Source organism: Micromesistius poutassou (genome assembly GCF_964030765.1).
Source record: "Micromesistius poutassou genome assembly, chromosome: 20".
Lineage (NCBI taxonomy): Eukaryota > Metazoa > Chordata > Actinopteri > Gadiformes > Gadidae > Micromesistius > Micromesistius poutassou.
The window spans coordinates 9,350,393-9,366,747 of NC_140290.1; the positions used below are offsets into that span (position 1 = coordinate 9,350,393).

At 46.1% G+C, this 16,355-nt stretch overlaps 1 protein-coding gene across 1 annotated transcript in view; it reads left to right on the forward strand.

Moving 5' to 3' along the window:
* Positions 1-16,355, forward strand: part of myo1g (myosin IG) — a 43,090-nt gene that overhangs the window by 3,203 nt on the left and 23,532 nt on the right. Inside the window, 12 exon segments of the mRNA XM_084484847.1 lie at positions 550-758; positions 1,590-1,683; positions 2,322-2,487; positions 4,895-4,948; positions 5,305-5,400; positions 5,683-5,796; positions 6,143-6,352; positions 6,887-7,032; positions 7,414-7,528; positions 8,494-8,664; positions 9,731-9,801; positions 11,362-11,377. Of these exon segments, the coding sequence (XP_084340973.1) occupies positions 550-758; positions 1,590-1,683; positions 2,322-2,487; positions 4,895-4,948; positions 5,305-5,400; positions 5,683-5,796; positions 6,143-6,352; positions 6,887-7,032; positions 7,414-7,528; positions 8,494-8,664; positions 9,731-9,801; positions 11,362-11,377 (1,462 nt within the window).

The following is a 16,355-nucleotide window of genomic DNA, read 5'->3' on the forward strand; positions in this document are numbered from 1 at the left end:
ATTCACTGTCTGACCCCTTCCTGCTCCTTGAACTGTGTCTCTATTCACCCCTACATACATTCAAGTCACCAAAGATAGATACACAGATGGATAAATATTTTTGTTTACTATGAAGGACTAAATATTAAAAACAACAAAATCAACCTTCTCTGCTGGCACTTAATTGATGCACTTATTGTATGTCGCCCATGCACTTAAAAAATGGTACTTAGCATTGTGTAGCATCTTATCCTAGCTAGCTTTTTTGTATACTGGAAAGGGGTTAACCTAACAATTGTTAATGCTTGGCACTTGGTTCTATGAACATCCTTACTGTACCGACAGAGATATATTGTTGTTTCTCTTGTTTCTGATAAATGTACTTATTGTAAGTCGCTTTTGGATTAAAGTGTCTGCCAAATGACCTAAATGAAAATATAAATACACTGTAAACATATACTTTATCACTGACGTGTGCTGCTGTTACGCCTCAACCCCCCCCCCCCTCCCCCCATCGTCAGAGTACCCATGCCTCTCTCTCTCCGTCCCTCTCCTGCTGTCCCGGGGAAGGTTCGAGATGGGGCGTATCTACACCTTCATCGGGGAGGTGGTGGTGTCCGTCAACCCCTACAGGGAGATGGACATCTACGGCAAAGAGGCCATCAGCGCGTACCGCGGCCGCGAGCTGTACGAGAACCCGCCCCACCTCTACGCAGTGGCCGACGCCGCCTACAAGGCCATGAAGAGACGGGCCAAGGACACCTGCATCGTCATCTCAGGTGAGACCGGCCAAAGACACCTGCATCCTCGTATCAGGTGAGACCGGTGGTGAGACCAGCTAAAGGCACCTGCATCGTGATATCAGGTGAGACCAGCTAAAGGCTAATGCATCGTCATCTCAGGTGAGACTAGTGGTGAGACCAGCCAAGGACACCTGTATCGTCATCTCAGGTGAGACCAGCTATAGACACCTGCATGGTCATATCAGGTGAGACCAGCCAAAAACAACTGTGTCCTCATAACAGGTGAGACCAGCTAAAGATATCAGGTGAGTCTAATGGTGAGAACAGCCAAGGACACCTGCATCGTGATATCAGGTGAGACCAGCTAAAGACACCTGCATCCTCATATCAGGTGAGACCAGCTAAATATATCAGGTGAGTCTATTGGTGAGACCAGCTAAAGATAGCTGCATCCTCGTATCAGGTGGGTCTAGTGGAGAGGGTGTTGGACTCCCATCCCAAGAGAGGTTCTGGGTTGAAACCCCTTTATCCACAGTCTACCTGTAGGCCGGCTTGAGCAAGATGCCCCCTAACCCATACCTGCCTGTTAATGAGATGTATCTACAAATCCCAATAAATAGGTTCTCATCCCATCCCTTTCTAGATCCTTCTTTGTAGCATCTCTGCTCGCTTCTCCCTATGATGTGTTTGATTTATGTGTGAACTGTTTCACACTGTTCACTCACACTCACTGTTTTCAGACAGGTTTGTACAGTTGTTGTTTGCATGGCGTGAGCAATGCGACTCTTTTGCATGAACACAGACAGCCCTAGGATACCATGAGCTCTTCACCGGAGGCTGACGAGACATTAATGTATCCTCTTTCAGGAGAGAGTGGAGCCGGGAAGACGGAGGCCAGCAAGTACATCATGCAGTACATCGCAGCCATCACCAACCCCAGCCAGAGGGAGGAGGTGGAGAGGTGAGTGGCCCTCAGAACCGTTGCCTCGTCTGGCCCCTACTCCTGTACTTCCATTTTAATAAATGGTTGTGCAGTGTGTTAACAGGGCCATGCACGCTTGCCTCCCCCCCCCCCCACACACACACACACACACACACACACACACACACACACACACACACACACACACACACACACACACACACACACACACACACACACACACACACACACACACACACACACACACACACACAATTTGTGTGTGTGTGTAAAGAAGAAGCTACTAATCCACTATCGTATCGCCGTACGCCCCTTTTCAAGGACAAAATTCCCCAAATACCCAAACTATTGGATGTGCATGTACATGTCCCTCTGCAAAACACCATCGTAAAGCATTATCCTGTCTCAGTGAGCTTAGTCAGGATAATGCCCTCTCTCGCACCGCTGTCATGGGTCTCATTATATCTATTATGTTTGCTATATAATAGGAGGAGACACAAGAACGCAGGTTGAGTCGTTGATACCATTTTAACTCTGTTTACTAGCACCAGAACAATGTTACAGGTTACACTTAACAGGTGCTGTAGAGTGCCCCCTAACTTAAGGCATGGGAATAACAATGCATACTGCTATCCATCGCATACCCCCCCCCACAGTGTGAAGAACGTGTTGCTGAAGTCCAACTGTGTGCTGGAGGCCTTCGGCAACGCCAAGACCAACCGTAACGACAACTCCAGCCGCTTCGGCAAGTACATGGACATCAACTTCAGCTTCAGCGGGGACCCCACCGGCGGCCACATCAACAACTACCTCCTGGAGAAGGTGAGAGCTTCCTGTTTCACCACAGGAAGTGGAAACGTGTGAGAAATAATTGAATTGATATGTGTTTGTTGTTTGATATTAAAATGAATCACTGGAAGAGATGAATATATGTAAATGAATATATTTTCACATTCTTCTCTGGTAGTTGTTCCCACAATGCAGGCTGAACAGATTGTTTTTGTTTTGCAGTTTGTTAGCTTTTTCTTTAGCTGTATTTTACTCATATTTTACTCTTACTCTTACTTTAGTCCACTTCTCTTATACAGAAGGCTGAATGTGTGATACAGCTGACACTGACTGCGTTTAAATGCTGGAGCATAATCGTGAAATTAACGTATTGAATAAAGATTGGATTCATGTAAACAGGTGTATTCGATCTGCTTCGCCAAAAGGATCGTCTCAGGACCGGATTTGCGAAGTCGATAGGATAGCTGGGCTTGAGCCGGTCATAGGCGGCTATCTACCTGCATGTGTACTCGATCGTATCGTATTGCCGGGAGTTTGCGTCCTGTGCATGCTCGAGAATTTCGGCCGGGGATTTCACCCGGAAGTGGAGGGAGACGACCTAATAAATAGTAGTGTTGTTGCCGGAAAGGTCAAACGATACCATGGCTTCGACGAAATCAGCAACACACTTCTGGATGGACGAGGAGACCCAGTTCATGCTGCACCAAGTGCAAGAATCATACAGTGAAAAATGCACAAAATGTGCATTTGCAAAACTCCTCGTACGCCATCTTTGTTTGTATGCCACCAAATAGTTTGTTGTTGCTTTTACGTTGCCGTGAAACGGAAGTGGCTCTAGTACCACTTGTTGAAAGGGCTACAGCGCCACCTAGCGTAGCAGAGTCAGCCAGGTCTCCGACCATTATTCCAATCTGATCCGATGTATGTATACTCAGACAAGTGACAGCCCCCCCGTCGAGTGGCAACATCGTTATATGACTTAATCCATGATAAGTCGATCTGGTTCGACCATGTAACCGCAGTCACTGTGTGTCCAGAACGATTCTCCACCACCACAATAATATTTACATTTACATTTAGGGCATTTAGCATAGTACGCTTTTATTCAAAGCGACTTACAAGACAATTTGTCAAAAGTACATTTGACAGAAGAAAGAGAAACAATATATTGCTGTCGGTACAGTAAGGATGTTCATAGAACTATGTGCCAAGCACTAAGTTTATCACATGGAATCCAAATAAAAAGCATTCTGAAAGTATCACGATTAGATTTGTTCTTGCAACACTTTTAAAGTGAAAGCAAAGTGAAGTTTCCCCAAGTTTCACAACTGTTCTGCCTATGTACCAATTACCTCACTTCCTCTGGCTAGGACCCTCTTTGTCATGTGAGATCGCCGTGGCGACCAGCAGGGGTTCTGTGAATAGATGGATCCTGTGAACCCCCTGTCTGCCCGGTCTGTGGGTGATAATGAATGAATCTCTGGAGAACTCTGTTATTCACCATCAGACTATCACGTCTGGCAGGGAGAAAATGGTGCGAAACAAGGTGTCAAGGTGTATATCGGCTCTCTGTAAAAATAACCACACCTAAAAGCTATCTGGAGCACCCAAAGCCCTCTCCTGGTGTTTGGGTGGGGTTAGGGTGGCGTTTCGCTGATATTTGTATGTTGTTTGTGTGGTGTTTGGCTAGTGTTCAGTTGGTGTTTGGCTGGTTTTAGGGTGGTGTTTGGGCGGTATTGGAGTTGTTTTTGGGTGGTATTTGAGTGATATTTGATTGTTGTTAGGATGGTCTTTATTCGGGTGGTGTTTGGCTAGTGTTTGGGTGGTGTTTTAATAGTGTTTGGCTTGTCTTCGATTGGTGTTTGGCTAGTGTTTGGGTGGTGTTTGGCTTGTGTTCAGTTGGTGTTTGGCTCGTGTTCGGTGTGTGTTTGGGTGGTGTTTGGCTCGTGTTCGGTGTGTGTTTGGGTGGTGTTTGGCTATTGTTAGGGTGGTGTTTGGGTGGTTCTGTAGTTTCTAGCGTCACAGTGTGAACGAGCAGACAGCAAGTCAGCGTGACTCTAACCTATGCCCTGGGTTCCCAGCTAGCATATCTTCCCTGGGGCTAGGCTAGGTGCGGCTTGACATTTCACAGATTTGATCCAAAGAATTCCTGACAAAGGTTACAAAGATGCCAATGAGTGAGAAAACCCTCAACAAGTGTCATTCCGTTAATGCGTGTGTCTGTGCATCCATTATGCTTGTGGTGAGACACTCCCCCTGAAGCGGTTTTGTGGGCGATGGCCGCGAGGCGACAAAGCTGCCTCCTCTTTCATCTGTCACTTCAGGTGAAATGAGAAAGCAGTTGGTCCGCCCTGGAATTACTTGGAATGTTTGGATTCTGATCCACTGACGTAGGTCATGGTAATAGTAGATAAATACATGTGTTTTATTTTCCTTCCAGTCTAGGGTGGTTCATCAGCAGCAGGGAGAGAGGAACTTCCACTCCTTCTATCAGGTAAAGTGACTGAATGCGTTTTGGTTGCTTTTAGAGTTTTTTTGCATGACATCAATTGAATAGTAGATAGAGTATTATCGCTAGTAACACATCGGATCCAACTTTGATCCACCCGTTCATCAATCAATTTATTCATTCATCCATTCACCTACCCATCCATCGATCTACCTGGACATCCATCCAGGCATCAAGCCGCCCATTCACCCATTCATCCATCCATCCTCCACTCACCCATCCATCCACCCACCATTTAATCAATTCCTCTATCCCCCCTTCCATCCATTCTTCCATTCATCCATCCACAATTCATCAATTCACTCATCCATCCATCCATTCATTTGTCCGGTCTGCTGTAGTTGTTGCGTGGCGGTCCCCAAAGCCTGCTGGAGAGCTACCACCTGCAGAGCGACCCTGCTGTCTACACCTATACTAAGGAGGGGGCGGGATCCTCTGTGAGTCAACACACATTCACCACAACACATTCACCACTGCACATTCACCACAACACCTTCACAACGCTGCATTCAAAAACACCTTTTAGTTTGTGTTCGACACTATTCTGTATCAAATGGGAGCCACCTTTATTCACAACTCAGTTATGATCAGTGTTAAAATGATCACTGATCATAACTGTGTCATAACTTGACATGTATCCGTTTTAGACAGCACAGGGACGGGTCATTGAGGAGCAGGTAGGGTGTATTCTGATTAAACACTGTGTTGTGTGTCTGCAGGCCAACAACGACCTGTCGAGCCACCGCGCCGTGAGGACGGCTCTGAAGGTCATCGGCTTCTCAGAGGAAGAGATCGAGTCCATCTACAGAGTACTGGCTACCATACTACTCCTGGTAATGCTACTAAAATACTACTAGATAGTCGATCTACAGAGTACTGGCTACCATACTACTACTGGTAACAATACTAGAATACTACTAAATTAAGTCCATCAACAGAGTACTGGCTACTATTCTACGACTGGTAATACTACTATAATACATCCATACTTCTACTGGTAATACTACTATAATACTGCTGGATACTACTGGTAATACTTATGGTAAATACTACCATGAGCTCCTACAGGTCTAGCCTAGCTCCTTCCATCGATGCTGTGTTCCCTGTGCATCGCTTCTATTGCACCTCACCATAACGTTCTCTGCCCCTCCTCCCTCCCTCCTCCGCCCTCGTTGCCAGGGCAACATCCAGTTTGGGACGGAGGAAGAGGTAGTCCAGGTGGAGGGGGACGGGGAGGTGGTGAGCCACGTGGCGGAGCTGACCTCCACCCAGCCCGAGCAGGTGGAGAAGGCCCTGCTGTTCCGCACGGTGGCCACCGGGGGGGGCGACGTCATCGAGAAGGGACACTCTGAGCAGGAGGCCTGCTTCGGCAGGAAGGCCTTCTCCAAGGTATATCGTACAGTCAGGGGATGTCCTTATATGGAGTGGTACCCAAGATGCATTGCGTCTCTTCAGATACCTGCCTGAATCCTAAACCTGTGATGCGTCATTTCCAACTGAATTCCTAAACAGCAGTTGTGGTCAGGGTTGGGGTCGGTCGCATGATATTCTATCTTTATTTGAACTTTCACTTGTACCTAAATCTTAACCATAATGCCTTATGGAGGATTTTAGCTATATTCTGTTTGAGTATTCTTGTAAAACCATTATCTTAAATCGAATCCTAATAAAACAAATTCAGCAGATGCTTTTTTCCAAAAGGCAATTTGGAGATGTGTGTCATTTCTTCTGACAAATATGCTTATTGTAAGTCCCTTTCGGATAAAAGCGACTGCTAAATGTATATGTCAATTTGGTAGCAGGTAGGGGCTAGGCTACAGCAGACATTGTGGATCAAACCTGGTACCTTTGTACCCTAACCCCTAGGAGAGCCTTCCCCTATCTTCTTCTTACCCTGTCTTTGTTGTGTCTTCGCGTCCTCAGGCTCTCTATGAGCGGCTGTTTGGCTGGATCGTAGGTCGTATCAACAGCGTGATCGAGGTGAAAGACTACAACCCAATGCTTCATGGGAAAAACACTGTGATCGGCGTTCTGGACATCTATGGCTTCGAGATTTTCGACAACAACAGGTGAGTGTGGAGACTTCTGTCCTGTTCTAGGCTGGCATGAGGTTCCTCACAGAATCATGACGATAATTTACAGAGGAGGTGGAAGAAACTATAAATTGTATCTTTACTCTTATTGTTACCAAATTGAGCAGAACTTTGAGTTTAACTTTAATTGAATTTAATTGGACTTTAAACCTTAAACTTATACCAAGACAAATACACCTACTTGGCAATAAAGCTAATTCAGATTCAGATTCACTTTAATTTAACCTCAACTTAACTTAACCTTAACTGTACCTTAAACTAGAACTCATCCTTCCATGTTGCCACTGTATTGCATTTGTATTGAATCTCAGTGGAACTAAACCATATAAATGACTTCTCTCATCCCTGATTGGCCAGTTTTGAGCAGTTCTGTATCAACTACTGCAACGAGAAGCTGCAGCAGCTGTTCATAGAGCTGATCCTGCGTCAGGAGCAGGAGGAGTACGAGAGGGAGGGCGTGGCCTGGCAGCATGTGAGCACACGCATGCACGCACACATACACGCACACATGCACGCATACACGCGCACACACACATGTGCACAAACCCCATAACCCAATTTTGTCTGCACTTTCTCTTTGATATTTTCTCTCTCTCTCTCTCTCTCTCTCTCTCTCTCTCTCTCTCTCTCTCTCTCTCTCTCTCTCTCTCTCTCTCTCTCTCTCACTTACCATCTCTCTCTCTCTCTCTCTCTCACTTACCATCTCTCCATTTATTTTCTCTCTCTCAATTTAATATCTTCATTATATTATATGACCCCTCTCGCACTCATTCACCCCTCATTCACTTTGTCTCCCCTTTTAATCCACCTATCTCTCTCTCACTCTGTCATGCATATTCTCTCTTTATCACTGTCTCACTCTTTCTCTCTTTTATGTCTTTCTCTCTGTTCACTCTCCTCTCTCTTTCATATTCTCGCTTTATCTCACTTTATATATCACTCCCTCATTCGCACTCACTCCCTTTTTCAAGTGCATGACGCTTTCTAAATCATTTGCCACACGATTTTGATCTCTCTCCATTTCATTATACTCCCTGTATTTAATATCTCCATATAATATTTTATTGCTCTTCTGGCTCACTCAATCCTTTTCTGTCTCCCTTTTTTAATCTCTCTCTCTGTCTGTCTGTCATGCATATTTCTCTTTTTATGTCTCTTGAGTTTCACTCTCTTCACGCTCTCCTCTCTCGTTCATATTCTCTCTCTTCGTCTCACTTTATATTTCACTCCCTCTGTCGCACTCGCTCCCTCTTTCATGACTGTTTCTGAATCAATTAAGCAATTATTGGCATTTCCCACAGACAGATAGACAGACAGACAGATATAACAAATAACACAATGAAAGCACCATCAAATCTACTCCTCTTTTTGCACCACAACAATAACACACACACCACCACCATCCCCCCCCCCGCCCTCTCCACCCCCCCCCGGCAGATTGAGTACTTCAACAACCAGATCATCGTGGACCTGGTGGAGCAGAACCACAAGGGCATCCTGTCCATGCTGGACGAGGCCTGCCTCAGCGGGGGGCGTGTCACAGACACCGTGTGCCTGGACAGCATGAGCTCCAGGCTGTCGCAGCACCCCCACTACACCGACCGCAAGGTGGGGGCCATGTCCAGGGGGTCCGGGGAGTTATCCCTTAAGGCTTAGTTATGGTTCCACGTCGACGCAACGCAAGGGGGTTTACGGATCCATTACATCCTTGCGGACCCTCCCTGCGTCCACCACAAGGGCTTGACGTACGCCTCCTGAAAATTGAACCCTTGCGTCGAGGTGACGCAGCAGCAAGAGCTGTCACTAAAACCCGCACTCACTAAAACCCGCCGCAGAACCAAAACAGGTTTACGACTGTGTCTGCATGGTCATTATAGGGTCTTATAGGGACGGTTGAGTTGTTTCAGTCGTTGGCTCTCCACTGGGATAGATGGATAAATAGATAGATACTTTAATCATCCCCTTGGGGAAATCCAGTAGCTCACAAAGTCTGTCAACAGACAGAACAATCGACAAACAACAAAATGGAAAAACAGTAAAAGTCCACCGAACAAGTCAATAAAAAGTTTACAATATTGCAACATAATTAAAATTGCATACAAAAAAGAGCCAGAGGTAGATATAAATAAATAAATACACAATTGCACATTGTCCAGTGTGTGTGGGGGTGGAATGGGGGGGAGAGAGAGGGATAGAGAGAGAGAGAAAGGGTCACTACCCTAGCCTGAAGTGTAGTCTGATGGCTGTTCAGACGTTGCCTGGTAAGCGCTCTGGCGCGTGTGGCTGTGTGTCACTCGGGTGGGGGCCACACCCAGCTAATGGAGGAGGTGTCATAACCCAGATGTAGAAACAAATGTTAGAAAGGAGTTGTTAGAAAATAGGACATTAGGGATGAGTCAAAAGAATAAACGATGACTGTGACGATCCGACGCTTTAAAAGGGTGATTAACGTCTTAAACGCCGATTAAGCCTCCAAATTATTTTATCTGGCTTAAATGGAGATTAAATTGTCTGCAAACTGCAGTTCCTCCAGACGACCTGTAGAGGGCATAGTTTCCCCATAGAGATGCCAGCTAGGGCCATCGTTAGGTCTCTGGTGTTCTACATCTGGAAAAACGCCTACTTAACCACATGTGTGCCACATTTGTCTAACCATGTTGTGTTACGGTTCTAGCTGACCCCAGCCGACAAGACCATGGAGTTCCAGAAGCACTTCCGGATCCGCCATTACGCCGGAGACGTCACGTGAGTCACATGACCTTCCTCCTCCTCGTCACTATCGTCGTCTTCATGGTCCCTATTGCCGGCGTCATAACCGTCCTGCGCCGACTTTATGGAGGAGACTAACAACCACGCTTTTGCTGCTGCGTATGAATATGAGAAGTAAATGAAAATCATATAAAAAAAAAACAACAGCGTTTTTATCTACGGCTGGTGCCGTCCTGTTCTTACCCTACTGTACCCCAATCCCCCTTAACCTCCTGCTGGGGGGTGTGTATTATGACGGGCAGTGTGACATCGTGACCTCCCATGAGATCACTTCCTGTCCGACGCGGTCATGCATGTGGGCATGTAAAGCTGTTCACACGCATCCGACAAACAGATCTCAAACCACACCTCGCACTCGCAGCCATAATCAGAATCATGCAAGCTCTCCTCTCGGATTCCCCCCAGGTCATGTTTCTGCTTAGTGGAAGTGATGTGTTCTCATCATCCGCACCACCCCCGCCTCCACCCCCACCCGCACCCGCACCTCCACCCCCTCCTACTTTTATCATAAGGGTGTTGGCATTCAGAGTGCCTGGGGCGATTAGGGTGGTGCTGGGTGGTGTCTGCCTGCCTGGCCACGTAGTGTTGGGTGCTGTCTGCTCTCATGGGTGGTGCTGGTGGTGCTGGTGGGGGTCGGAGAACAGAGCGGAGAACACCAGAGTTCCCCTCGGGGATCTATTAAGTCTGTGTTCGTCTAGTTTGGTCTTGCCACTGGTATCCTGGCTACAGTGTTGTCTTCTCCAACCGTACTGGTTCTTGTTTGATCTCATATCGTATGGCTTCGTCTTGTCTAAGCTCCAGTCGTATTTCCTCTGGTTTTTGTGTCCCACCCGGGCCCGTAGCTTATCTTGTCTTCTAACTTCTTGTTGGTTACGTGTTCACTTGTATCGTCTCTACTCCCTTCATGTGTGTCAGCTTCTCGTCCTCTCACTGGGAGACAGTTGGGTGTGTGTGTGTGTGTGGGAGGGGGGGGGTCCCGCTGCTCTCCCTAGCGACAGCATCTTACCGACAGCACCCTTCTCCCTGTCTTCTCCTGTTAGGTCCTGAGCCGTAACACGTGTGTCTATATTTATTCTGTACACACACACACACACACACACACACACACACACACACACACACACACACACAGGCATGGTTTCTGCCTCACCCTCTTCCCCTTTCAGTTCCTCTGTCTCTTTCTCTCTCTCTCTGATGTCTTAACATTGCCTTACATTATCTCTCTCTTCCCCTTTTCTCTTCTGTCGGTGTCCCTCAACCTGTCTCTCTTTTCATACCTGTCTCTCTCTCCTCTCCCTCCCTCCCTGTGTATATGTCTTGATCTCCCCCCTCCCTCCCCACCTCGTCTGCACTTCTGTCCCCCTGCAGTATCACTGGCGTGTGTGTGTGCACGCACTCGCTCCGGTGTGTGTGTGTCTGATTATGTTTGTGTGTGTGTGTTGCACTATGAGGTATCACATTCTCCCCACCATAACTCTTTATACTGCGTAAGTCGGCTGTTTGCTGAAACCCCCTGACTCACCTTCCCGCTGTGAGGCTCCAGACGGAGGCTGTAGGACTGATCCCAGACCTGTGGGTCTGGACTTGACGGCCTGATATCCATATGGGGTCACTGGATGAGATAGAATATGCTTTGGTGATCCCAGATGGGAAATTTAGGGGTTTTGGTTAACTTGTAAATTTGGGATAGTTGCTAACTCTTAAAGGGTTAGTTCACAGATTCAGAACCGGCGTTCTATCATTATCGCTATTATAATATTTAAAAAAGTGTGTTTCTTCCCTCAGTCTAACCCAGTCCTCCAGTCGCCCAGCTGTCCTGATTACATTTCTCCTGAGATGACGTCAAATGACGCGTTTGACGTCATCTCAGGAGAAATTTGCTTGCCTGCTAGAAGGGCCGAGGACTACAAACCACTAGTTCCTCAAATTTGTAAGCCCACCAATAAGGAATGAGGGGGGCGGGAGCTCGCGTACGAGATGTAAACACAATGTCCGCCATGTTTCTTCACCGCTCAGCTAGAGAACTAGACCGACACAAACCTCCGACCATGGCAGAAGCAAATTTGCAATGGGAAACAGCCAAAGTGGATTTTGAAAATATATTGTTGGATTCGGACATTCAGGGCTATTTGTACAAGCCACATTACAGCCAGGAAGAATTGAGACAAATGTGGCAGGAGTGGGTGGAGTGGATAATGCAAGTGGATACTGCAAGGCGAGAGACTTGGGAGAGGCAATCGCCTTGTTTTGCCAGTCTGAATAAAACTTTTCATGTTGGTTGTTGTGATTTGTTTACTAACCCTACTAAAAGTGCTGTTATACTAAAGTAGGCCTACTGTATAAGATAAACACTTATTTCAACTGGGGAGAAAAGGTTGAGTACAAATACTTGATATGCTGAGCTACTGTAATTAGCAAATGTTTTTATGCTGTACAGTAATATACAAATGATACATAAAGTACTTGATATTGTTATCTATTCTTGCTACATTCATACATGATGGCTGTATGCTGAACCTACTTTGCATCTTCGTGATTTATACCACATAAATTGCAGTTTTAAAAAAACATGGAAAAAAGGTAATCATGGGTTTATACAGGAGTCCAAGGTAAGGTGGTAAAAACAATATAAGATTTTATTCACAAAGGAAAATTATCCAATATATCAACATTACAAAGATAAGATTAAAAACAAATGCTTTAATATGAAAGATAAGTGAAAAAAAAAAAAAGTTCCTATCCTATGGCTATCACAGCCTAAAAACAGCAACGCCACCTTCAACAGACCCAGGCTCCGTTTGCTGCGGGAGGTGCATTAGGAGCGCTGGCCTGTTCGTCATCTGGGAACGGGCCCACAGCGAAGACTGACGGAACAGCAGTTTGTTTTAGAGCGTGCCTCATCATGCCTTCATAATCCTCCAGTTTGAAATGGAGACTGCATATCGTTTTACCTTTTATCATTTCAATACCGGCGTCTTCTCCAATTGTGGGGTTGTTTATCGCCCGCAGTTTGCAACGCTCACTGGCAGACTTTTCGGTGCAACCGGGTACCAAACAACTATTGGGCATTTTTGTGTTTGAAAAAACGAGAGCAGAAGTCTAAACTAGTCAACGTATCACGGGGAGCGCAATGCACAATTATCTTTTCACATTTATAATACATATAATTATTTACTTCATAAAACCTTCATATGTCCACCGGTGAACTAGTTCTTTAAGCATAAAATATTTGTTTATAAATGGATTACACTCAATTATTTGATCATAAAGGTCCCGTACATACAAAAGTGTACTGGAAAACTATTCTAACTTGTTATGTTTGTGTATTATTGTGTGATGTGTGTGCGCTCAGAAAGACGTTGATATCACTGCCAGATGTGGTTTTAAGGATGAGTGCGGATACAGATGCTAGCCTGTACGGCTGGTGTCTCCGAGATGAAATGTCCGTCTCTGCCACAGAGTTGCTCTTGTTCTCCCTTCTCCTCTCTATCTCTCTCTCTCTGTCTCTGTCTCTGTCTCTCTGTCTCTTTCCTGTTTCTCTCTTTCTCTCTCTCTGTCTCCCCCACCTCCTCTCTCTCTCTTTCTTGCTTTTTTCATACTCTCTCTCTCCCCTCAATCTCTGCTGCCTCAGAGATCTTTCCGGAAGAGGTTCAGGTGCTGTCAGCAGCTAAAGGTGCCAGAAGCATACATCTGTCACGCATCTGTCAGACGCACCCTCCCCTGGCTACCGTTCTGGGTCTCCTCGTGTGTGTGTGTGTGTATGCTTGTCTGTGTGTGTGTGTGTGTGTGTGTGTGCGCGCAGTAATTGTGAGTTCAGAAAGAGGGAAATGCTAATCTAGGCATGATTAATTTAGAAAACGACAAGCCAATGATCAAAAGGATGCACATTTGTGGATGCCTGTGTGTGTGTGTGTGTGTGTGTGTGTGTGTTTATATGTGTATGTCGGTGTGTGTGTTTGCGTGGGTGCATGCGTGTGTGTGAGGGTGAATAAATAAGCGAGGAAGCAGAGTCACAACAAGGGTTGCGCTGAGAGTGCGGGAGCATCCGAGGGCAAAGAGGAGGAGTGAGATGGAGAGAGAGAGAGGGAGAGGGAGAGGGGGAGAGAGAGAGGAGTGAGATGAGGAGAGACGGAGGGGGAGAGAGAGAGAGAGAGAGAGAGAGAGAGAGGAGTGAGGAGTGAGGGCGAGAGGGAGTGAGATGAGAGAGGGAGAGAGGAGTGAAACGAGGAGATATGCAGGGAGACATAGAGAGAGAGAGAGAGCGCGAGAGAGAGCGCAATTGGGGAGAGAGAGAGAGGTGCTCTGAGGCAAGGTTCATTCACAAAGCCTCTCTTCCTCAGTCTCTCCCCTAATCTGACCCGCTCCCGCCGCCTCCCCTCGTCGGGTCCATCAGATTGCATAATCAGACTTTAATGTTTTTGTCTCTCTCGCATTTATCGTCGATCGAAGGAGGGCACCCTGACGCGCTGGGAGCAGGCTGGCTCTGTCACTATTGTTATAGCGTCTAGTCATAAATGTATGCTAAGCGGCTTGACTGCTATGCTAATCCCTCTATCCCCAGGGATCTGTTTACTTCTGTGACTCATTTGGAAGAGACAAGGACAGAGCGGCCATCCTGGTTCTAAACTCAAGCCGGGTGCGAAATACAAATCCTACTATAATGACAATGGCTTGTCCCGCCCTACTCTGGCTCTGGTTGGCTAAGCCTCCTGATGACATCTCCCAGAAAGGGCTTTCTGAAAAACCCTAACCTTAAACCTGGTCAGGTAGTTGTGTTCCCTAAACCTAACCAAACTCCTCAGGTTTGGCCAATCAGAGACAGAGTAGGACGGGTCATAGTTGGATTCATGATATCTCTATCTGGGTGGGTGGTCCGAATGTGGATTTCACTAAGACCAATATCAGACCTCTTTAGTTGACAAATGCTTAAGGGATAGAGATAGTTGAGATAGTGAGATATGAGATAGTTGACAAATGCTTAAGGGGTTGTCTTGGTAACTGACACAAACACTCATTGTGTTGTATGTTCACAGACATCTCATCCAAACCTATGTCCATTGCAATCGAATAGTTATTATGTATTTTTTCCTGGGAGACCCTGTCCTGGGCCCCGTTTCCCGATAACGATGGATCCAAGCTTGTACGTTCCTTCTTACGATGGATCTTACGATGCGTCGTAACTTTTTTCCGAGCATTTCCTGAAACTCCTCTTAACATGAACGCGCGTGCTCTGCTCTTACGACGTCGTAGGATTGTAGCTGTCCGCTGACACGGTGCTGAAATGAGCTCGGTAGGAGGGGGAGACGCAGGAATGTTGTTGGATTAAACTATATTTTTTGGTAGCAAAAAAATATCTCCCCATCAAGGCCAACAGCAGAGTAGCCTACGAAAAGAATAGACTAATATGAATGCTACAAATATTAAAACACAATTGATTAGGTCTAGGCCGACATATGTTATATCAGTCCTAATCCCGAACGCACCGTGCGTACATTGTTTCATGGCATTTTCTCCCCTGAATGAATTCCATATTACAAAAATAAAAAATAGCATGTGTCTGTGTGACAACTATAGCATTTATTTAAATGTGCTGATTTCTGAAACATGCTTTGCGCCGCAAAGAGGGCAGACTTTCTCTGATTCCGCAGAAGGTTTCATTCATTCATTCATTCAGTGATTGGCGCGCTCTCTAGAAACTTTGGTGTCAACATTAAAAATGCAACGTTCCATTCATTCATTATCATTCAAACGCAGAGGCATTGACACAGCTATTGCTGTTGCTGGTCTAGATCGATTCCTGCCCATATTGTTGGGCAGGGGTATGATGGTGCGGGCAATGTAAGCGGGAAAGGCACGCATCGCAGCACAGTTTCCCGCAGCAGTCTATGTTCACTGCAGAAACTACGCTCTCAACTTGGCGATTGTGCACTCCACTAAGGTCAGGGATGTTCGTAACTGTCTAGACACGGTCCTATAAATAGTAAATAGTGAACTTCATCACAGCCTCACCGACGCGCCTACAGTGCTTTAAGGCAAACAATCCCAACAAAAAACGCCTGCAGAAATTCTCAGACACCCGCTGGTCTCAGCATGATTCATGTACAGTATGTCTTCTGTCATTGATCAATATGAGGACATTTTAACCACAATGGTTGAATTAAAATCAGAGGGAGACAGCAAGTGCAACTCGCAAGCAACCTCCCACACAAGCAATGGAATCATTAGATTTTATTATGTCTTGTGACGTGGCGTTTGATCGGTACATTTCGACTGCGCATGTATTTTTGGAATTTTAAATTGCTGCAATGAGTTATATTTTTGTTGACTTCTAACATGTCTCTGTCTTTGCTGTTTAAATCTAACAGTAGTCTACGAGTAATATATCGGCGGTAACCACTGTTTTTGGGGTATTGCGAAATAGCACCAGCTGGACATTCCGTGGTATGTCCAGTGGTATTGGATGTGTTTATAAAACACATCCAATACCACGGAATGTCCAGCTGGTGACTCCACTGAGGCTATAGTAACGA